General features: G+C 46.6%; 2 protein-coding genes across 3 annotated transcripts; one reads left to right on the top strand and one right to left on the bottom strand.

Annotated features, from left to right (window-relative positions):
• Positions 1-6: 6 nt before the first annotated feature.
• LOC135567805 (GTPase IMAP family member 4-like) lies at positions 7-9,982 on the top strand. Of its 2 annotated transcripts, none has more exons than XM_065015019.1 (7): positions 7-573; positions 882-1,030; positions 7,004-7,065; positions 7,415-7,570; positions 7,777-7,859; positions 7,975-8,173; positions 8,304-9,982. In XM_065015019.1, the coding sequence occupies exons 1-7, from the start codon at positions 277-279 to the stop codon at positions 9,278-9,280; spliced, it is 1,923 nt and encodes a 640-aa protein (XP_064871091.1). In that variant the 5' UTR covers positions 7-276; the 3' UTR covers positions 9,281-9,982. The 2 variants fall into 2 exon arrangements, with proteins under 2 accessions (XP_064871091.1, XP_064871092.1); XM_065015020.1 differs by having other exon boundaries at positions 481-605.
• A 9,302-nt stretch (positions 9,983-19,284) lies between these two features.
• On the bottom strand, positions 19,285-22,837 carry LOC135567804 (GTPase IMAP family member 7-like). Its single transcript, XM_065015018.1, has 3 exons — positions 21,806-22,837; positions 21,542-21,613; positions 19,285-20,655 (listed from the first exon to the last, which is right to left on the bottom strand). The coding sequence occupies exons 1-3, from the start codon at positions 21,813-21,815 to the stop codon at positions 19,700-19,702; spliced, it is 1,038 nt and encodes a 345-aa protein (XP_064871090.1). The 5' UTR covers positions 21,816-22,837; the 3' UTR covers positions 19,285-19,699.
• Between the last annotated feature and the right edge of the window lie 425 nt (positions 22,838-23,262).

The raw sequence follows: 23,262 nt of genomic DNA, 5'->3' as shown, positions 1-23,262 counted from the left end.
GACCTTTCAGTACCACTCGTCAAACAAAGTTAAAATGTATGTTTCTTTTTTAAAGCAATTTATACAGGTAATTCTAATATTTAACCTAAAGTTATATTGACCTGAACCTTTCCCAAAAATGAGTCTGATGGATAGCTGTGACTCTAAAGGGTGTGCAGTATGTGATAAATAACTTGTTGGCTTGGCTCATGGACTATAATCCCCCCCCCCCCCCCCCCCCACACACACACACATCATTCCAGCTCTAGCACGTCCCTGCTTAAGGAGGTAAAGAATATGCAGAAGGGAGGGAGCCCCCATGTGGTGAGGATTCTGGGGGTGTACCAGGGGTGCCCTCCCTCTCCAGGTAGAGGCCTCTCCACCCAGCTGGGTATTGTGATGGAGTTAATGAACATAGGCTCCCTGGCCACCCTCCAGGCCAGCCTCTCTGGCCCCCCACCCTGGCCCCTGGCCTTCCGCCTGGCCCACCAGATCGCTCTGGGAATTAACTTCCTTCACAACCTTCCTCAGCCACTTCTGCATCGCGACCTGAAGCCCAATAACGTGTTGCTGGATGACAACCTTAATGCAAAGGCAAGTCCCAAGATCCTGAGTCTCTACTAGTGGTGAGATACGTCTGAACTATATGCAGTCATCACTACCCACGGGCAGTATACATGTTTACTGAACATGACTATTTCTGTTTAGTCTATGTTAAGCCCATCTCTCTCTCTTTCTCTCTCTCACACGCTCACTCTCTTTCTCTCTCTCTCTCTCTCTCTTTCTCTCTCTCTCACACGCTCACTCTCTTTCTCTCTGTCTTGCTGTCTCTCTCTCTCTCTCTTTCTCTCTCTCACACGCCCACTCTCTTTCTCTCTGTCTCGCTGTCTCTCTCTCTCTAGCTTACAGATTTTGGCCTTGCTGAAGTCTCCCATAGTGTTTTGGAAATGTCCAGAGAAGAGCCCGGGAAGGAAGGAGGCACTCTAAGCTACATGCCCCCTGAGGCTTTTGAATCATCGTATGAACCAACTCGAGCCACTGACATCTACAGGTACAACACAGAGAGACAGCACTCACTGACATCTACAGGTATAACACAGAGAGACAGCACTCACTGACATCTACAGATACAACACAGAGAGACAGCACTCACTGACATCTACAGGTATAACACAGAGAGACAGCACTCACTGACATCTACAGGTATAACACAGAGAGACAGCACTCACTGACATCTACAGGTACAACATAGATAGACAGCACTCACTGACATACACAGAGAGACAGCACTCACAGACATCTACAGGTATAACACAGAGAGACAGCACTCACTGACATCTACAGGTATAACACAGAGAGACAGCACTCACTGACATCTACAGGTACAACACAGAGAGACAGCACTCACTGACATCTACAGGTATAACACAGAGAGACAGCACTCACTGACATCTACAGGTACAACACAGAGAGACAGCACTCACTGACATCTACAGGTATAACACAGAGAGACAGCACTCACTGACATCTACAGGTATAACACAGAGAGACAGCACTCACTGACATCTACAGGTACAACACAGATAGACAGCACTCACTGACATACACAGAGAGACAGCACTCACAGACATCTACAGGTATAACACAGAGAGACAGCACTCACTGACATCTATAGGTATAACACAGAGAGACAGCACTCACTGACATCTACAGGTATAACACAGAGAGACAGCACTCACTGACATCTACAGGTATAACACAGAGAGACAGCACTCACTGACATCTACAGGTACAACACAGATAGACAGCACTCACTGACATCTACAGGTACAACACAGAGAGACAGCACTCACTGACATACACAGAGAGACAGCACTCACTGACATCTACAGGTACAACACAGAGAGACAGCACTCACTGACATCTACAGGTACAACACAGAGAGACAGCACTCACTGACATCTACAGGTACAACACAGAGAGACAGCACTCACTGACATCTACAGGTACAACACAGAGAGACAGCACTCACTGACATCTACAGGTACAACACAGAGAGACAGCACTCACTGACATCTACAGGTACAACACAGAGAGACAGCACTCACTGACATCTACAGGTACAACACAGAGAGACAGCACTCACTGACATCTACAGGTACAACACAGAGAGAAGGCACTCACTGACATCTACAGGTACAACACAGAGAGACAGCACTCACTGACATCTACAGGTATAACACAGAGAGACAGCACTCACTGACATCTACAGGTATAACACAGAGAGACAGCACTCACTGACATCTACATCTACAACACAGAGAGAAGGCACTCACTGACATCTACAGGTGCAACACAGAGAGACAGCACTCACTGACATCTACAGGTATAACACAGAGAGACAGCACTCACTGACATCTACCGGTACAACACAGAGAGACAGCACTCACTGACATCTACAGGTACAACACAGAGAGACAGCACTCACTGACATCTACAGGTACAACACAGAGAGACAGCACTCACTGACATCTACCGGTACAACACAGAGAGACAGCACTCACTGACATCTACCGGTATAACACAGAGAGACAGCACTCACTGACATCTACCGGTACAACACAGAGAGACAGCACTCATTGACATCTACAGGTACAACACAGAGAGACAGCACTCACTGACATCTACAGGTACAACACAGAGAGACAGCACTCACTGACATCTACCGGTATAACACAGAGAGACAGCACTCACTGACATCTACCGGTACAACACAGAGAGACAGCACTCACTGACATCTACAGGTACAACACAGAGAGACAGCACTCACTGACATCTACAGGTATAACACAGAGAGACAGCACTCACTGACATCTACAGGTACAACACAGATAGACAGCACTCACTGACATACACAGAGAGACAGCACTCACAGACATCTACAGGTATAACACAGAGAGACAGCACTCACTGACATCTACAGGTATAACACAGAGAGACAGCACTCACTGACATCTACAGGTATAACACAGAGAGAGACAGCACTCACTGACATCTACAGGTATAACACAGAGAGACAGCACTCACTGACATCTACAGGTACAACACAGATAGACAGCACTCACTGACATCTACAGGTACAACACAGAGAGACAGCACTCACTGACATACACAGAGAGACAGCACTCACTGACATCTACAGGTACAACACAGAGAGACAGCACTCACTGACATCTACAGGTACAACACAGAGAGACAGCACTCACTGACATCTACAGGTACAACACAGAGAGACAGCACTCACTGACATCTACAGGTACAACACAGAGAGACAGCACTCACTGACATCTACAGGTACAACACAGAGAGACAGCACTCACTGACATCTACAGGTACAACACAGAGAGACAGCACTCACTGACATCTACAGGTACAACACAGAGAGACAGCACTCACTGACATCTACAGGTACAACACAGAGAGAAGGCACTCACTGACATCTACAGGTACAACACAGAGAGACAGCACTCACTGACATCTACAGGTATAACACAGAGAGACAGCACTCACTGACATCTACATCTACAACACAGAGAGAAGGCACTCACTGACATCTACAGGTGCAACACAGAGAGACAGCACTCACTGACATCTACAGGTATAACACAGAGAGACAGCACTCACTGACATCTACAGGTACAACACAGAGAGACAGCACTCACTGACATCTACAGGTACAACACAGAGAGACAGCACTCACTGACATCTACAGGTACAACACAGAGAGACAGCACTCACTGACATCTACAACACAGATAGACAGCACTCACTGACATCTACAGGTACAACACAGAGAGACAGCACTCACTGACATCTACAGGTACAACACAGAGAGACAGCACTCACTGACATCTACAGGTACAACACAGAGAGACAGCACTCACTGACATCTACCGGTATAACACAGAGAGACAGCACTCACTGACATCTACCGGTACAACACAGAGAGACAGCACTCACTGACATCTACAGGTACAACACAGAGAGACAGCACTCACTGACATCTACAGGTACAACACAGAGAGACAGCACTCACTGACATCTACCGGTACAACACAGAGAGACAGCACTCACTGACATCTACCGGTATAACACAGAGAGACAGCACTCACTGACATCTACCGGTACAACACAGAGAGACAGCACTCATTGACATCTACAGGTACAACACAGAGAGACAGCACTCACTGACATCTACAGGTACAACACAGAGAGACAGCACTCACTGACATCTACCGGTATAACACAGAGAGACAGCACTCACTGACATCTACCGGTACAACACAGAGAGACAGCACTCACTGACATCTACAGGTACAACACAGACAGACAGCACTCACTGACATCTACAGGTATAACACAGAGAGACAGCACTCACTGACATCTACAGGTACAACACAGAGAGACAGCACTCACTGACATCTACAGGTATAACACAGAGAGACAGCACTCACTGACATCTACAGGTATAACACAGAGAGACAGCACTCACTGACATCTACAGGTATAACACAGAGAGACAGCACTCACTGACATCTACAGGTACAACACAGATAGACAGCACTCACTGACATACACAGAGAGACAGCACTCACAGACATCTACAGGTATAACACAGAGAGACAGCACTCACTGACATCTACAGGTATAACACAGAGAGACAGCACTCACTGACATCTACAGGTATAACACAGAGAGACAGCACTCACTGACATCTACAGGTATAACACAGAGAGACAGCACTCACTGACATCTACAGGTACAACACAGATAGACAGCACTCACTGACATCTACAGGTACAACACAGAGAGACAGCACTCACTGACATCTACAGGTACAACACAGAGAGACAGCACTCACTGACATCTACAGGTACAACACAGAGAGACAGCACTCACTGACATCTACAGGTACAACACAGAGAGACAGCACTCACTGACATCTACAGGTACAACACAGAGAGACAGCACTCACTGACATCTACAGGTACAACACAGAGAGACAGCACTCACTGACATCTACAGGTACAACACAGAGAGACAGCACTCACTGACATCTACAGGTACAACACAGAGAGAAGGCACTCACTGACATCTACAGGTGCAACACAGAGAGACAGCACTCACTGACATCTACAGGTATAACACAGAGAGACAGCATTCACTGACATCTACAGGTACAACACAGAGAGACAGCACTCACTGACATCTACAGGTACAACACAGAGAGACAGCACTCACTGACATCTACAACACAGATAGACAGCACTCACTGACATCTACAGGTACAACACAGAGAGACAGCACTCACTGACATCTACAGGTACAACACAGAGAGACAGCACTCACTGACATCTACAGGTACAACACAGAGAGACAGCACTCACTGACATCTACCGGTATAACACAGAGAGACAGCACTCACTGACATCTACCGGTACAACACAGAGAGACAGCACTCACTGACATCTACAGGTACAACACAGAGAGACAGCACTCACTGACATCTACAGGTATAACACAGAGAGACAGCACTCACTGACATCTACAGGTACAACACAGAGAGACAGCACTCACTGACATCTACAGGTATAACACAGAGAGACAGCACTCACTGACATCTACAGGTATAACACAGAGAGACAGCACTCACTGACATCTACAGGTACAACACAGATAGACAGCACTCACTGACATACACAGAGAGACAGCACTCACAGACATCTACAGGTATAACACAGAGAGACAGCACTCACTGACATCTACAGGTATAACACAGAGAGACAGCACTCACTGACATCTACAGGTATAACACAGAGAGACAGCACTCACTGACATCTACAGGTATAACACAGAGAGACAGCACTCACTGACATCTACAGGTACAACACAGATAGACAGCACTCACTGACATCTACAGGTACAACACAGAGAGACAGCACTCACTGACATACACAGAGAGACAGCACTCACTGACATCTACAGGTACAACACAGAGAGACAGCACTCACTGACATCTACAGGTACAACACAGAGAGACAGCACTCACTGACATCTACAGGTACAACACAGAGAGACAGCACTCACTGACATCTACAGGTACAACACAGAGAGACAGCACTCACTGACATCTACAGGTACAACACAGAGAGACAGCACTCACTGACATCTACAGGTACAACACAGAGAGACAGCACTCACTGACATCTACCGGTACAACACAGAGAGACAGCACTCACTGACATCTACAGGTACAACACAGAGAGACAGCACTCACTGACATCTACAGGTACAACACAGAGAGAAGGCACTCACTGACATCTACAGGTACAACACAGAGAGACAGCACTCACTGACATCTACAGGTATAACACAGAGAGACAGCACTCACTGACATCTACATCTACAACACAGAGAGACAGCACTCACTGACATCTACAGGTACAACACAGAGAGACAGCACTCACTGACATCTACAACACAGATAGACAGCACTCACTGACATCTACAGGTACAACACAGAGAGACAGCACTCACTGACATCTACAGGTACAACACAGAGAGACAGCACTCACTGACATCTACAGGTACAACACAGAGAGACAGCACTCACTGACATCTACCGGTATAACACAGAGAGACAGCACTCACTGACATCTACCGGTACAACACAGAGAGACAGCACTCACTGACATCTACAGGTACAACACAGAGAGACAGCACTCACTGACATCTACAGGTACAACACAGAGAGACAGCACTCACTGACATCTACCGGTACAACACAGAGAGACAGCACTCACTGACATCTACCGGTATAACACAGAGAGACAGCACTCACTGACATCTACCGGTACAACACAGAGAGACAGCACTCATTGACATCTACAGGTACAACACAGAGAGACAGCACTCAGAATGCACCGCGGACATTCGATAACTCTCTCTATTTCCTCTGTCTCAGTTACGGCATACTGCTGTGGTCCATCTTCACTGGAAAAGTGCCCTATTATGCAGATAACCCTCGTAAGTGGTAATTCAGTGTCACTGTTAAGCACACACACATTAACACACACACATTAACACACACACATTAACACACACATTAACACACACACATTAACACACACACATTAACACACACACATTAACACACACACATTAACACACACACATTAACACACACATTAACACACACACATTAACACACACACATTAACACACACATTAACACACACATTAACACACACACATTAACACACACATTAACACACACATTAACACACACGTCTTCCTCTCCGTCTCTTCTCCATCTCACCCGTCACTACTCACTATTATTTACACTTTCTTGTTCTCTTATTTCACTCTCCTGTAGATCTCCAGTCCAGTATGGTGAGGTTCCGGGTCCCCTTGGGCGACAGGCCTCCTCTGGAGGCAGTGGACAGGGACCAGGCTGGTGGGCTGGGGGAGATGGTGGACCTCATGGTGAATTGCTGGGACCAACAGCCTTCTAATAGACCCCATTTCCTGGGTGAGACTACAGGAAGGTTGTTTATACTTTGCCCTGTCACTTGATGAGTAACAGGTGTCATTAATCATGATAATGAACCTTTTTTTATACCTTGATATGTTGTTCGGTTGTTCGTATTGGAACCCAGGACCAAATACTGATTGGACATTTATGTCAGCAGTCACAAGAGACCATTTGGTTGTTAACTCGTTCTGCCTATTATTCAGATTGCCTCACTGTGACAGAGAGAACATATGAGAGGCACAAGCAATCAATAAACGACGTGGTCCATCAAGTGCTCCTCAAACTGGTACTGTACAAGACTGATTCAAAGCCTCTCGTTCTATATGTGTAACATTCACTTATAGCAACATAGCTGAACAACTCCTCATTTTAGCTCCACTCTCTCTCTCTCTCTCTCTCAGGAGGAGGAGAGGATGAGAAGACAGGAGGAGGAGGGGATGAGAAAACAGGAGGAGGAGAGGATGAGGAGACTGGAGGAAGAGGAGAGAGAGAGACAGGAGGATGAGAGGATGAGGAGACAGGAGGAGGAGGAGGAGAGAGAGAGACAGGAGGATGAGAGGATGAGGAGAGAGGAGGAGGAGGAGGAGAGAGAGAGGCAGAGTAAGTACATGTTTGTTGTTATAATCATCAACATTACTATGTACTGTAAATTACATTATTTTAATAATTTACTTGATAATTCTTCAGCATATAATGGTGCCTCTATATTCTTTCTTTTTTTAATTCACAGAAACTGGTCCAGCTCATCTGAGGATAGTTCTGGTGGGGAAGACTGGAGCAGGGAAGAGCGCAACAGGAAACACCATCCTGGGTGGGGAGGGGTTTAAAGAAGACTCCTCCCCTGAGTCTGTGACTGCTCAGTGTGAGAAACAGAGTGGAGAGGTGGATGGGAGGAAGATTGATGTGATTGACACGCCGGGACACTTTGACACGTCAGTGACTATAGAGAAAATGAAAGGTGAACTAGAACGGTGCTTCTACATGTCCGTCCCAGGACCCCATGTGTTCCTGCTGGTGATCAGACTGGGGAGGTTCACAGAGGAGGAGAGGAACACAGTGAAGTGGATCCAGGACAACTTTGGAGAAGAAGCCTCAAAGTACACCATGGTGCTGTTCACTGGAGGAGACCAGCTGAGAAAAAAATCTGTTGAGCAGTTTGTAGGAGAAAGTGTTAACCTCCAGGATCTCATCAGCAAATGTGGAGGTGGATATCACTCTGTCATCAATGACAGTGACAGTAGCGCCAACCCTGACCAAGTCCCAGAGCTGCTGAAGAAGATAGAGGAGATGGTGAAGAGGAACGGAGGACAACACTACACCAACGAGGTGTACCAGAAGGTCCAGAGGAAGATCGAAGAAGAGGAGGAGAGGAAGAGAGAGGAGGAGAGGAAGAAAAAAGAGGAAGAAATTAAGAAACAAGAGGAGGCGATCAGGAAGCGGGAAGAGGAGGTGAGGAGAGAGGAGGAAATAAAGAGAGAGGAGGAGTTGAGGAAGATAGAAGAGGAGAGACAGGAGGAGAGGAGGAAGGCGGAAGAGGAGACGAGGAAGATGGAAGAGGAGAGACAGGAGGAGAGGAGGAAGATGGAAGAGGAGAGGAGGAAGATTGAAGAGGAGAGGGGGAAGATGGAAAATGAGAGGGGGAAGATGGAAAAGAGGAGGAGGAAGAGGAGCAGGAGAAATTGGTTCGAACGGCTTTTTAACCTTTAACCTTGTTGTGGCCAGCACCATGTCCTAACCCACTGAATGGAACTGTGTGTACTTTCATCTTTATACAAACATTAACCAGACTTTTACTGTCATAACATGGCATAATCATACCAATCTTCATCTTTCCTTTCACATTAAATCCCTGTTCTTCAGTAAATACAAAAACATGCTGATTATTACCTAACTGGGTCGTTGATTGTAGACTTTACTCTCTGTAGGAAGGTAATTCACTCTGGATAAAAAAAATATGCTGTCTGTTTCTATGACTGTATATGGCTCAGCTAATGATAAACGTACCCTAACCCTCCTTTGAGCTTCAGTCACCAGCACCATCTCCCACCTAAATTCAGTTTTTTTTTTCTGGTCATTAGTGTCCACTGTCCACCAATGTTATTTAAGCAATAACACACAAGGGAGTGTGGTAGCCTAGTGGTTAGAGCGTTGGGCCATTAACCGAAAGGTTGCTAGATTGAATCCCCGAGCTGACAAGGTAAAAATCTGTCGTTCTGCCCCTGAACAAGGCAGTTAACCCACTGTTCCTAGGCTGTCATTGTAAATAAGAATTTGTTATTAACTTACTTCCCAGGTAAGGAAATAAATAATATATATATACATACTACTGTCTGCTATACCATGGCTGTCAGCCAATCAGTATTCACGACTCCAACCACCCAGTTTATAATAAAGAAGGATTATGGAAAACATGCTGTCTGTTTCTATGACTGTGTCATGACTCTCCTGTGACGATCTGAAGGATCAGGTTAGAGTGGGTCTGCTCTACAGCCTGCTCTCTCTCGTAGAGGGGGAATGTCATGACTCTCCTGTGACGATCTGAAGGATCAGGTTAGAGTGGGTCTGCTCTACAGCCTGTTCTCTCTCGTAGAGGGGGAATGTCATGACTCTCCTGTAACGATCTGAAGGATCAGGTTAGAGTGGGTCTGCTCTACAGCCTGCTCTCTCTCGTAGAGGGGAATGTCATGACTCTCCTGTAACGATCTGAAGGATCAGGTTAGAGTGGGTCCGCTCTACAGCCTGCTCTCTCTCGTAGAGGGGAATGTCATGACTCTCCTGTGACGATCTGAAGGATCAGGTTAGAGTGGGTCTGCTCTACAGCCTGTTCTCTCTCGTAGAGGGGGAATGTCATGACTCTCCTGTGACGATCTGAAGGATCAGGTTAGAGTGGGTCTGCTCTACAGCCTGCTCTCTCTCGTAGAGGGGAATGTCATGACTCTCCTGTGACGATCTGAAGGATCAGGTTAAAGTGGGTCTGCTCTACAGCCTGTTCTCTCTCGTAGAGGGGGAATGTCATGACTCTCCTGTGACGATCTGAAGGATCAGGTTAGAGTGGGTCTGCTCTACAGCCTGCTCTCTCTCGTAGAGGGGAATGTCATGACTCTCCTGTGACGATCTGAAGGATCAGGTTAGAGTGGGTCTGCTCTACAGCCTGTTCTCTCTCGTAGAGGGGAATGTCATGACTCTCCTGTGACGATCTGAAGGATCAGGTTAAAGTGGGTCTGCTCTACAGCCTGCTCTCTCTCGTAGAGGGGGAGAGCGGGAAGTCGGCTGTTTTATGGTCGGTCATAAAATAAGCTGCCCCTATGCTCTGTAGTGTTCGAGTTTGGAATGTAAACTGTGGAATACAGAGAGACACTTGGACATCAAAAGTTTGATTAATTAAACAATATTTCTACTTTTGAGAATGTTGCAATGGTCCGTGGACAGTAAGGGACAGTCACTTCCGGGTTGGAGCGAGCGGTCGCATCTGCACTCGGTCCGCAGGTAGTATTACATTTCATTACATTTCATTATAGTACAACGGTTTGATTTGTCTAATCTTATCAATTTCTTCTTAGCTAGCTACACAGCCGTCTTTGTTTCATAGATAATTGCGTAATTATCGTATTTCGTCGTCCTAACGCAGTCTACACTGCCCTGCAGCTAGCCAGCTAGCTAACGTCCACCGTTAGCTAGTCCACCGTCTACCGATTAGCAGCACAACTATTACACTCAACTGAACGACTTGATTAGTGTAGTGTTAGCTAGCTACATAGTTGTCTTTGCTGTCTTCGTACCCAAGATAATTGTGTAGTTTAGAGTGTGTAGTTTTATGTCGTCCTTAACATAGGAGACTCTGCTAGCTAGCCAACAGCTAGCCAACGTCTACCGAACAGAACTTCTGCACTCAACAATCCGGTCGCATTTCGCTTCGCTCCACAGGTAGTATCACATTTTTCATTTCATTTCATTACAGTACAACGGCTTGATTTGTTTGATCGTAGCTAGCTACATAGCTAGCTACACAGCCGTCTTTGTATCAAAGATAATTGTGTAGTCTAGAGCGACTTCCTAGGTTAGTTAGCCAGCTATTGTCGTTCTTTAACGCAACGTAACGTAATCAACACTGCTAGCTAGCCAGCTAGCCCGAATAGCAGCACAGTAGAAACTATTACACTCAACGGAACGACTTGATTAGTGTAGTGTCAACAACGCAGCCAATGCCAACTAGCCTACTTAGTCAACAACGCAGCCTCTGCCAGCTAGCCTACTTCAGCAGTACTGTATCATTTTAATCATTTTAGTCAATAAGATCCTTGCTACGTAAGCTTAACTCTCTGAACACTCGTGACGTGTAGTCCACTTGTCATTCCAATCTCCTTTGCATTAGCGTAGCCTCTTGTGTAGCCTGTCAACTATGTGTCTGTCTATCCCTGTTCTCTCCTCTCTGCACAGACCATACAAACGCTCCACACCGCGTGGCCGCGCCACCCTAATCTGGTGGTCCCAGCGCACGACCCACGTGGAGTTCCAGGTCTCCGGTAGCCTCTGGAACTGCCGATCTGCGGCCAACAAGGCAGAGTTCATCTCCGCCTATGTCTCCCTCCAGTCCCTCGACTTCTTGGCACTGACGGAAACATGGATCACCACAGACAACACTGCTACTCCTACTGCTCTCTTCGTCTGCCCACGTGTTCTCGCACACCCCGAGAGCTTCTGGTCAGCGGGGTGGTGGCACCGGGATCCTCATCTCTCCCAAGTGGTCATTCTCTCTTTCTCCCCTTACCCATCTGTCTATCGCTCCTTTGAATTCCATGCTGTCACAGTTACCAGCCCTTTCAAGCTTAACATCCTTATCATTTATCGCCCTCCAGGTTCCTCGGAGAGTTCATCAATGAGCTTGATGCCTTGATAAGCTCCTTTCCTGAGGACGGCTCACCTCTCACAGTTCTGGGCGACTTTAACCTCCCCACGCCTACCTTTGACTCATTCCTCTCTGCCTCCTTCTTTCCACTCCTCTCCTCTTTTGACCTCACCCTCTCACCTTCCCCCTACTCACAAGGCAGGAAATACGCTCGACCTCATCTTTACTAGATGCTGTTCTTCCACTAACCTCGTTGTAACTCCCCTCCAAGTCTCCGACCACTACCTTGTATCCTTTTCCCTCTCGCTCTCATCCAACACTTCCCACACTGCCCCTACTCGGATGGTATCGCGCCGTCCCAACCTTCGCTCTCTCTCCCCGCTACTCTCTCCTCTTCCATCCTATCATCTCTTCCCTCTGCTCAAACCTTCTCCAACCTATCTCCTGATTCTGCCTCCTCAACCCTCCTCTCCTCCCTTTCTGCATCCTTTGACTCTCTATGTCCCCTATCCTCCAGGCCGGCTCGGTCCTCCCCTCCCGCTCCGTGGCTCGACGACTCATTGCGAGCTCACAGAACAGGGCTCCGGGCAGCCGAGCGGAAATGGAGGAAAACTCGCCTCCCTGCGGACCTGACATCCTTTCACTCCCTCCTCTCTACATTTTCCTCTTCTCTCTGCTGCTAAAGCCACTTTCTACCACTCTAAATTCCAAGCATCTGCCTCTAACCCTAGGAAGCTCTTTGCAACCTTCTCCTCCCTCCTGAATCCTCCTCCCCCTCCCCCTCCTCCCTCTCTGCAGATGACTTCGTCAACCATTTTGAAAAGAAGGTCGACGACATCCGATCCTCGTTTGCTAAGTCAAACGACACCGCTGGTTCTGCTCACACTGCCCTACCCTGTGCTCTGACCTCTTTCTCCCTCTCTCTCCAGATGAAATCTCGCGTCTTGTGACGGCCGGCCGCCCTACAACCTGCCCGCTTGACCCTATCCCCTCCTCTCTTCTCCAGACCATTTCCGGAGACCTCCTCCCTTACCTCACCTCGCTCATCAACTCATCCCTGACCGCTGGCTACGTCCCTTCCGTCTTCAAGAGAGCGAGAGTTGCACCCCTTCTGAAAAACCTACACTCGATCCCTCCGATGTCAACAACTACAGACCAGTATCCCTTCTTTCTTTTCTCTCCAAAACTCTTGAACGTGCCGTCCTTGGCCAGCTCTCCCGCTATCTCTCTCAGAATGACCTTCTTGATCCAAATCAGTCAGGTTTCAAGACTAGTCATTCAACTGAGACTGCTCTTCTCTGTATCACGGAGGCGCTCCGCACTGCTAAAGCTAACTCTCTCTCCTCTGCTCTCATCCTTCTAGACCTATCGGCTGCCTTCGATACTGTGAACCATCAGATCCTCCTCTCCACCCTCTCCGAGTTGGGCATCTCCGGCGCGGCCCACGCTTGGATTGCGTCCTACCTGACAGGTCGCTCCTACCAGGTGGCGTGGCGAGAATCCGTCTCCACACCACGTGCTCTCACCACTGGTGTCCCCAGGGCTCTGTTCTAGGCCCTCTCCTATTCTCGCTATACACCAAGTCACTTGGCTCTGTCATAACCTCACATGGTCTCTCCTATCATTGCTATGCAGACGACACACAATTAATCTTCTCCTTTCCCCTTCTGATGACCAGGTGGCGAATCGCATCTCTGCATGTCTGGCAGACATATCCGTGTGGATGACGGATCACCACCTCAAGCTGAACCTCGGCAAGACGGAACTGCTCTTCCTCCCGGGGAAGGACTGCCCGTTCCATGATCTCGCCATCACGGTTGACAACTCCATTGTGTCCTCCTCCCAGAGCGCTAAGAACCTTGGCGTGATCCTGGACAACACCCTGTCGTTCTCAACTAACATCAAGGCGGTGGCCCGTTCCTGTAGGTTCATGCTCTACAACATCCGCAGAGTACGACCCTGCCTCACACAGGAAGCGGCGCAGGTCCTAATCCAGGCACTTGTCATCTCCCGTCTGGATTACTGCAACTCGCTGTTGGCTGGGCTCCCTGCCTGTGCCATTAAACCCCTACAACTCATCCAGAACGCCGCAGCCCGTCTGGTGTTCAACCTTCCCAAGTTCTCTCACGTCACCCCGCTCCTCCGCTCCCTCCACTGGCTTCCAGTTGAAGCTCGCATCCGCTACAAGACCATGGTGCTTGCCTACGGAGCTGTGAGGGGAACGGCACCTCAGTACCTCCAGGCTCTGATCAGGCCCTACACCCAAACAAGGGCACTGCGTTCATCCACCTCTGGCCTGCTCGCCTCCCTACCACTGAGGAAGTACAGTTCCCGCTCAGCCCAGTCAAAACTGTTCGCTGCTCTGGCCCCCAATGGTGGAACAAACTCCCTCACGACGCCAGGACAGCGGAGTCAATCACCACCTTCCGGAGACACCTGAAACCCCACCTCTTTAAGGAATACCTAGGATAGGATAAAGTAATCCCTCTCACCCCCCCTCCCCCTGAAAAGATTTAGATGCACTACTGTTCCACTGGAGGTCATAAGGTGAATGCACCAATTTGTAAGTCGCTCTGGATAAGAGCGTCTGCTAAATGACTTAAATGTAAAATGACGAGCGTGTTTCATTTGTGAAACGTATGTGATTAAACATGAAACTATTTGTGAAAAGATGTAATGTGATGTTAACCTTCAAAATGAGAGAATTGTCTTCCATGTAAAGTATTAACCAGGTCAGTGGCCACGTGATCATAGACATTACGTCAGCGTCATGGACCGCCCTTTTCTCAGACGTATATAAAACCCACTCCTGGCGAAATTTACATTAGACCAGACAGCGTGCAGCGATGGCTACACAGCTGGAAATGGTTAAACTCTCAGACTATAGATGACTACAGAATAAGAGCAAATACTAGCTGTTCATGTGTAAACGATTAGCATTTCAATGAATATAATTATCAACTGTGCGTAGTGAATCCATTTTGTCTTTCCCGCTCTTTTATCTGTCCCCACCCCTTTCCATTGTCTACCAAGCCGTGATACCGGTTTAGCCCACCTAGGGACTTATCAATGCATTGCGTTAGTAACCAATATCTACTGTTTGTTTGTTATGTATTTCTGTGCTTATTTAGTTAGTTAGTAAATAAATAATTAAGCCAATTTGTATATCGCTGATTCATCATTTAGGCTAGGGTTCGTGCAGATATCCAAGGGTTTGCGACTTTCAATAATGTGAACTGATGAGGTAATAATGATACATTAATACAAGACTGTACTCGATTTGGAAAATAGAGACTATAAAAATGTCCCGTGGTGCCCTGACTTCCTAGTTAATTCAAGTTTGCATAATTAGTTTAATCACATAATTACACATAGAGAATTTATTTGATAAAAAAAGCAGTCTTCACATGTAATGATAGTCACAGACACGACAACTTTTTTATGGCTCAGCTAATGTTAAAACGTACCCTAACCCTCCTTTGAGCTTCAGTCACCAGCACCATCTCCCACCTAAACTAATGTTTTTCTGTTCATTAGTTTCCACTGTTCACCAATGTTATTAAAGAATGGTTCCCACCTTCTGGTTGCTTTCCTGGTTTCATGACTTGTGCTCGTCTCATCCTGTTTGTTTGCCAACATCAGACCTGTTTTGTTTGTATTTACATATGAGATGTAATTCACTCTCTACTTGCTGACGTAAAAATGAAATCATCCATAATTCTAGTGAGTTTTCCCCTCTGGTATTTTACTGAGACTCAGAGAACTACAGATGTACAAGAGATTCAGGACAGTTATGCCCTTTTATACAATGGGTGGGTCTAATCCTGAATGCTGATTGGTTAAAACTGCATTCCAGTTCGTGTCTATTCCACAAGTAAACAGCTCTGAATACTGTCTGTGATTTAAGGAATTATGATGCAGTAACATGACAGACAGCCTTTGAGTTTGAATTCCTCTCACACACAAACTTAAGGTAGATTTGATTTGATTTGATTATTAAGCGTCTTCAGAATGCCCACATTGGTTCATAAGACAATGTATTCATCATTCCTCATTGCATTTACAGTGTTAATAGTCTTGAAAATCCAGAACTAAAATATTGCCTGCTTTTATTTATTTATCCCTTATTCTATCAGGTATGTTGACTGAGAACTCATTCTCATTTACAGCGACAACCTGGGATGAATATTTCACAATATTTCACATTGTATATTGTGGTAGAAAGGGCAATAGAAGAGAAAATGTATCTCTCCGAGGTGATATACTAATCACAATATTTCACATTGTATATTGTGGTAGAAAGGGCAATAGAAGAGAAAATGTATCTCTCCGAGGTGATATACTTCACTTTACTGACTTCATTGTCCCCTTGGGGAAACGTTGCAGTATCACGTACACGTTTAAAGTGCCGTTTCAATACAATAGACAACAAATTGACAAAACAACATTCACAGCAGTTACACAGTTACATCGTCTTTCCTCTTCCATTTCACCACAATACCAAACTGTTTCATTACGCAGAGACAATATCCCTAATCTTACCTGTTTCAATACGCAGAGACAATATCCCTGATCTTACCTGTTTCAATACGCAGAGACAATGTCCCTGATCTTACCTGTTTCATTACGCAGAGACAATATCCCTGATGTGACCTGTTTCAATACGCAGAGACAATATCCCTGATCTGACCTGTTTCAATACGCAGAGACAATATCCCTGATCTTACCTGTTTCAATACGCAGAGACAATATCCCTGATCTGACCTGTTTCAATACGCAGAGACAATATCCCTGATCTGACCTGTTTCAATACGCAGAGACAATATCCCTGATGTGACCTGTTTCAATACGCAGAGACAATATCCCTGATGTGACCTGTTTCAATACGCAGAGACAATATCCCTGATGTGACCTGTTTCACATGTACTAGTCCATTCCATTTCTCTCTGCTTTATAGCTTATGTGTTCGTTCCTCCTGCTGTCCTCATAGCAGCCTATATATGTTGTGATATCATTAATCCCTCCTGCTGTCCTCATAGCAGCCTATATATGTTGTGATATCATTAATTCCTCCTGCTGTCCTCATAGCAGCCTATATATGTTGTGATATCATTAATTCCTCCTGCTGTCCTCATAGCAGCCTATATATGTTGTGATATCATTAATTCCTCCTGCTGTCCTCATAGCAGCCTATATATGTTGTGATACTATTAATTCCTCCTGCTGTCCTCATAGCAGCCTATATATGTTGTGATATTATTAATTCCTCCTGCTGTCCTCATAGCAGCCTATATATGTTGTGATATCATTAATTCCTCCTGCTGTCCTCATAGCAGCCTATATATGTTGTGATATCATTAATTCCTCCTGCTGTCCTCATAGCAGCCTATATATGTTGTGATACTATTAATTCCTCCTGCTGTCCTCATAGCAGCCTATATATGTTGTGATATTATTAATTCCTCCTGCTGTCCTCATAGCAGCCTATATATGTTGTGATATCATTAATTCCTCCTGCTGTCCTCATAGCAGCCTATATATGTTGTGATATCATTAATTCCTCCTGCTGTCCTCATAGCAGCCTATATATGTTGTGATATCATTAATTCCTCCTGCTGTCCTCATAGCAGCCTATATATGTTGTGATATTATTAATTCCTCCTGCTGTCCTCATAGCAGCCTATATATGTTGTGATATCATTAATTCCTCCTGCTGTCCTCATAGCAGCCTATATATGTTGTGATATCAATTAATTCCTCCTGCTGTCCTCATAGCAGCCTATATATGTTGTGATATCATTAATTCCTCCTGCTGTCCTCATAGCAGCCTATATATGTTGTGATATCATTAATTCCTCCTGCTGTCCTCATAGCAGCCTATATATGTTGTGATATCAATTAATTCCTCCTGCTGTCCTCATAGCAGGCTATATATGTTGTGATATCCGATATCCCCTCTCTCCACTGGGATTCTCTACCTCTATTACAGGGGCTGAGTCACTGGCTTACTGGTGCTCTTCCATGCCGTCCCTAGGAGGGGTGCTTCACTTGAGTGGGTTGAGTCACTGACGTGGTCTTCCTGTCTGGGTTGGCACCCCCCCCCCCTTTGTCTTGTGCCGTGGGGGAGATTTAAGTATGCTCTCTTTTTCTCTTTCTTTCTTTCTTTCTCTTTCTTTCTTTCTCTCTCTCTCGGAGGACCTGAGCGCTAGGACCATGTCTCAGGACTACCTAGCCTGATGACTCCTTGGTGTCCCCAGTCCACCTGGTCGTGCTGCTGCTCCAGTTTCAACTGTTCTGCCTGCGGCTATGGAACCCTCACCTGTTCACCGGACGTGCTGCCTGTCCCAGACCTGCCGTTTTCAAGTCTCTAGAGACAGCAGGAGCGGTTGAGATACCCTCAATGATGGGCTATGAAAAGCCAACTGACATTTACTCCTGAGGTGGTGACCTGTTGCACCCTCTACAACCACTGTGATTATTATTATTTGACCCTGCTGGTCATCTATGAACATCTTGGCCATGTTCTGTTATAATCTCCACCCGGCACAGCCAGAAGAGGACTGGCCACCCCTCAGAGCCTGGTTCCTCTCTACCCGGTACAGCCAGAAGAGGACTGGCCACCCCTCAGAGCCTGGTTCCTCTCTACCCGGCACAGCCAGAAGAGGACTGGCCACCCCTCAGAGCCTCGTTCCTCTCTACCCGGTACAGCCAGAAGAGGACTGGCCACCCCTCAGAGCCTGGTTCCTCTCGAGGTTTGTAACCTAGATAGTGAAACTATAAGGCAGACAGTCACTCTGACATAATACAGGGAGGAAACGTGTTCTAAAACATATCAGAGAAATGTAATAAAAACATTAGTCATCAGTCAGACTCTTTACTTCTCTTTATTAAGTGTTCATAAATGTTATTCCTGAACACATGATAAAATAAATAGATCACTGGACACCCAGAGAAATACTTAAGGGAACAGATTTAAGACAATTTTTATCTATCTATCTATCTATCTATCTATCTATCTATCTATCTATCTATCTATCTATCAATCATTCAATCTATGTTTTTGTTGTTAGGTCTTGTTCGGCCTCGTTTACACAGGTAACCTAATTCTGATCTTTACACAGGTAACCTAATTCTGATCTTTACACGGGCAGACAAATTCTGATATTTTGCCCAATTATTGATAATTGATCGGTTTGGTCAAAAGACCAATTAGTGGCAAAAGATCAGAATTGTGTTGCCAGTGTAAAAACAGCCTTAATGAGGTATACAGTATGTGATCGTTATACAGCTACGGAGTCGGGTGTTTTAGCTCCACACCTTCCATTCTTTAGACAGATAGCCGTTATTCCACTGGCTGCTCCCAGCACCAGTAGGAGTGGAGCTAGAGCCAGGGCCACTGTGGTATCAGCAGCAGCTGCTATGATCACCCCTACTACTACACACACTACTGTTACTGCTAGAGCGATGTGGAGATTCCTCTTTTTATCTACCTTCTCCCTTTTCTCTTCCTCCTTTTCTTTCTCTATCTCGACCTTTACCTCTTCTTTTAACTTTCTCTCCTCCTCCTCCCTCCTCCTCTCCTCCTCCTCCCTCCTCCTCTCCTCCGCCTCTCTGATCTTCCTCTGAGCCTTCTGGTACATCTGGTTGGTGTAGTGCTCTCCTCCATTCAGCTCCACCATCTCTTTGATCTTCTCCAGCAGCTCTGGGACCTGAGCCGGGTCGTCTTTGGCGTCGTTGTTGAACGAGTGATACCCGCCTCCTAACGTGATGGAGAGTCTCCGCAGCTCTTTACACATCTTCAGAGAATCTGTCACCTGTTTCCCCTTCAGCTGGTCTTTACAGGTGAACAGCAAGATGGTGTACATGGAGGCGTCCTCTCCGAAGTTCTCCTGGATCCACCTCACGGCGTTCCTCTCCTCCTCTGTGAACCTCACCCCCAGCCTGATCACCAGCAGGAAGGCGTGGGGGCCCGGGACGGACATGTTAACGCACTCCTCTATTTTCTCCTTCACCTCTTCGTCCGACCGGGCTGTGTCGAAGAGGCCCGGCGTGTCAACCACATGAACCGTCGTCCCGTTGACCTCTCCACTCTGTCTCTCACACTGTCCGGTCACTGACGCAGGGGAAGAGTCCACTTTAAACACCTCCTTCCCCAGGATGGTGTTTCCTGTTGCGCTCTTCCCTGCTCCAGTCTTCCCTAGCAACACAATCCTCAGGTCAGCGGTCAAACCAGACCCTGTAAAAACCACACAGATAAAGGCAATGTAGCTCCCAGTAACTATAGCAACGACAACATAACATTTAAATTAACTCAACTATCATGCTGTAAAATAGAGATAATGTATGTTGATTCATTTAATTCATTCAATTGATTCAATGATTCATTCAATGATTATTTTAACCATAACCATCCTGCTCAAGATAACTAGTAGAGTTAGTATTATAAGTTGCCCAGCTGTAATGTGGGGTGTGTTGTGTTTTGACTCAACCATTAGAGACCATAACATCACAGTCCAAACAGAGTACATACCATCATGATTTGACTCAACCATTAGAGACCATAACATCACATCCAAACAGAGTACATACCATCATGATTTGACTCAACCATTAGAGACAATAACATCACAGTCCAAACAGAGTACATACCATCATGATTTGACTCAACCATTAGAGACCATAACATCACAGTCCAAACAGAGTACATACCATCATGATTTGACTCAACCATTAGAGACCATAACATCACAGTCCAAACAGAGTACATACCATCATGATTTGACTCAACCATTAGAGACCATAACATCACATCCAAACAGAGTACATACCATCATGATTTGACTCAACCATTAGAGACAATAACATCACAGTCCAAACAGAGTACATACCATCATGATTTGACTCAACCATTAGACCATAACATCACAGTCCAAACAGAGTACATACCATCATGATTTGACTCAACCATGAGAGACCATAACATCACAGTCCAAACAGAGTACATACCATCATGATTTGACTCAACCATTAGACCATAACATCACAGTCCAAACAGAGTACATACCATCATGATTTGACTCAACCATTAGACCATAACATCACAGTCCAAACAGAGTACATACCATCATGATTTGTTGAGCCACACCCATCAGACTCAGGCTGCCGTTTCAGCGCCATCTCTCTCAGTGGTGTAGCTGTTAGGATAACATACAAGTATATTTCAGTTCAGTGTAAAACAGTCTTGTATTGGCTGAAGTACAGAATCATTGTGATAGCTACGAGTGTTCCAGGTTGAATGAACAGTTCAGTCTGCTACATCCTTCTCAAACAGTTCATGTATATGAGGTTTCATTATATAAGATAAGATATTAAACCAAATGTTTTACCTTCAGTCATGGTTCTGTCCCTCTTTGCCAATATATTGTCAAATGTCACCAGCTCGTTCAGCTCCCTCTGCCTGTGTTGACCCAGCTCTTTCAGGTCCTCTGCCTGTGTTGACCCAGCTCTTTCAGCTCCTCTGCCTGCGTTGACCCAGCTCTTTCAGCTCCTCTGCCTGCGTTGAACCAGCTCTTTCAGGTCCTCTGCCTGTGTTGACCCAGCTCTTTCAGCTCCTCTGCCTGTGTTGACCCAGCTCTTTCAGGTCCTCTGCCTGCGTTGAACCAGCTCTTTCAGGTCCTCTGCCTGTGTTGACCCAGCTCTTTCAGCTCCTCTGCCTGCGTTGACCCAGCTCTTTCAGCTCCTCTGCCTGCGTTGACCCAGCTCTTTCAGCTCCTCTGCCTGTGTTGAACCAGCTCTTTCAGCTCCTCTGCCTGCGTTGAACCAGCTCTTTCAGGTCCTCTGCCTGCGTTGAACCAGCTCTTTCAGGTCCTCTGCCTGCGTTGAACCAGCTCTTTCAGGTCCTCTGCCTGCCTTGAACCAGCTCTTTCAGGTCCTCTGCCTGTGTTGACCCAGCTCTTTCAGCTCCTCTGCCTGTGTTGACCCAGCTCTTTCAGGTCCTCTGCCTGTGTTGACCCAGCTCTTTCAGGTCCTCTGCCTGCGTTGAACCAGCTCTTTCAGGTCCTCTGCCTGCGTTGAACCAGCGGTCTGAGTGCTGACGTTTTCTCACAAACAAAGAAAGGAATATCCTGTGCATCTGGCAGAATGGAGGGGAGGTTCCTGCTTCCCTGGATTGTCTACAGTTCTGACAAACATGGCCTGTGTCCCACACGGCACCTTATTCCCTTTATAGTCTGCTACTGTAGAGCAGGGCCCTGGTCGAAAGTAGTGCACTATATAGGAAACAGAGTGCCATTTGGGATGAACACGTGGACTGTTTCTCGAAACTTCCCCTACCCTCTGCATCCCCTAGCCCCAACCCCCAGGGACTGGAGTAGATCTGAAAGGCTTGGGTAGGTATCAGCAGTATGGTGGAAGTTCCACCTAACCTATCAGAAGGCAAGGTAGAGTCACTACCATGTTGCTTATACCTGTCCAACTCCTCCAGATCTACAGGAAGTAAATAGGCTGAAGTAATGAGGCTAGGGGTTGGTTGTAAGGGGCCAGGCTAGAGATCAGGCTAGGGGTTGGTTGTAAGGACCAGGCTAGAGATCAGGCTAGGGGTTGGTTGTAAGGACCAGGCTAGAGATCAGGCTAGGGGTTGGTTGTAAGGGGCCAGGCTAGAGATCAGGCTAGGGGTTGGTTGTAAGGACCAGGCTAGAGATCAGGCTAGGGGTTGGTTGTAAGGGGCCAGGCTAGAGATCAGGCTAGGGGTTGGTTGTAAGGACCAGGCTAGAGATCAGGCTAGGGGTTGGTTGTAAGGACCAGGCTAGAGATCAGGCTAGGGGTTGGTTGTAAGGGGCCAGGC

The sequence above is a fragment of the Oncorhynchus nerka genome, unplaced genomic scaffold (assembly GCF_034236695.1).
Source record: "Oncorhynchus nerka isolate Pitt River unplaced genomic scaffold, Oner_Uvic_2.0 unplaced_scaffold_1777, whole genome shotgun sequence".
NCBI lineage: Eukaryota > Metazoa > Chordata > Actinopteri > Salmoniformes > Salmonidae > Oncorhynchus > Oncorhynchus nerka.
Note: the sequence above shows the minus strand (reverse complement) of the source record. Positions and strands in the feature narration are given on the sequence as shown.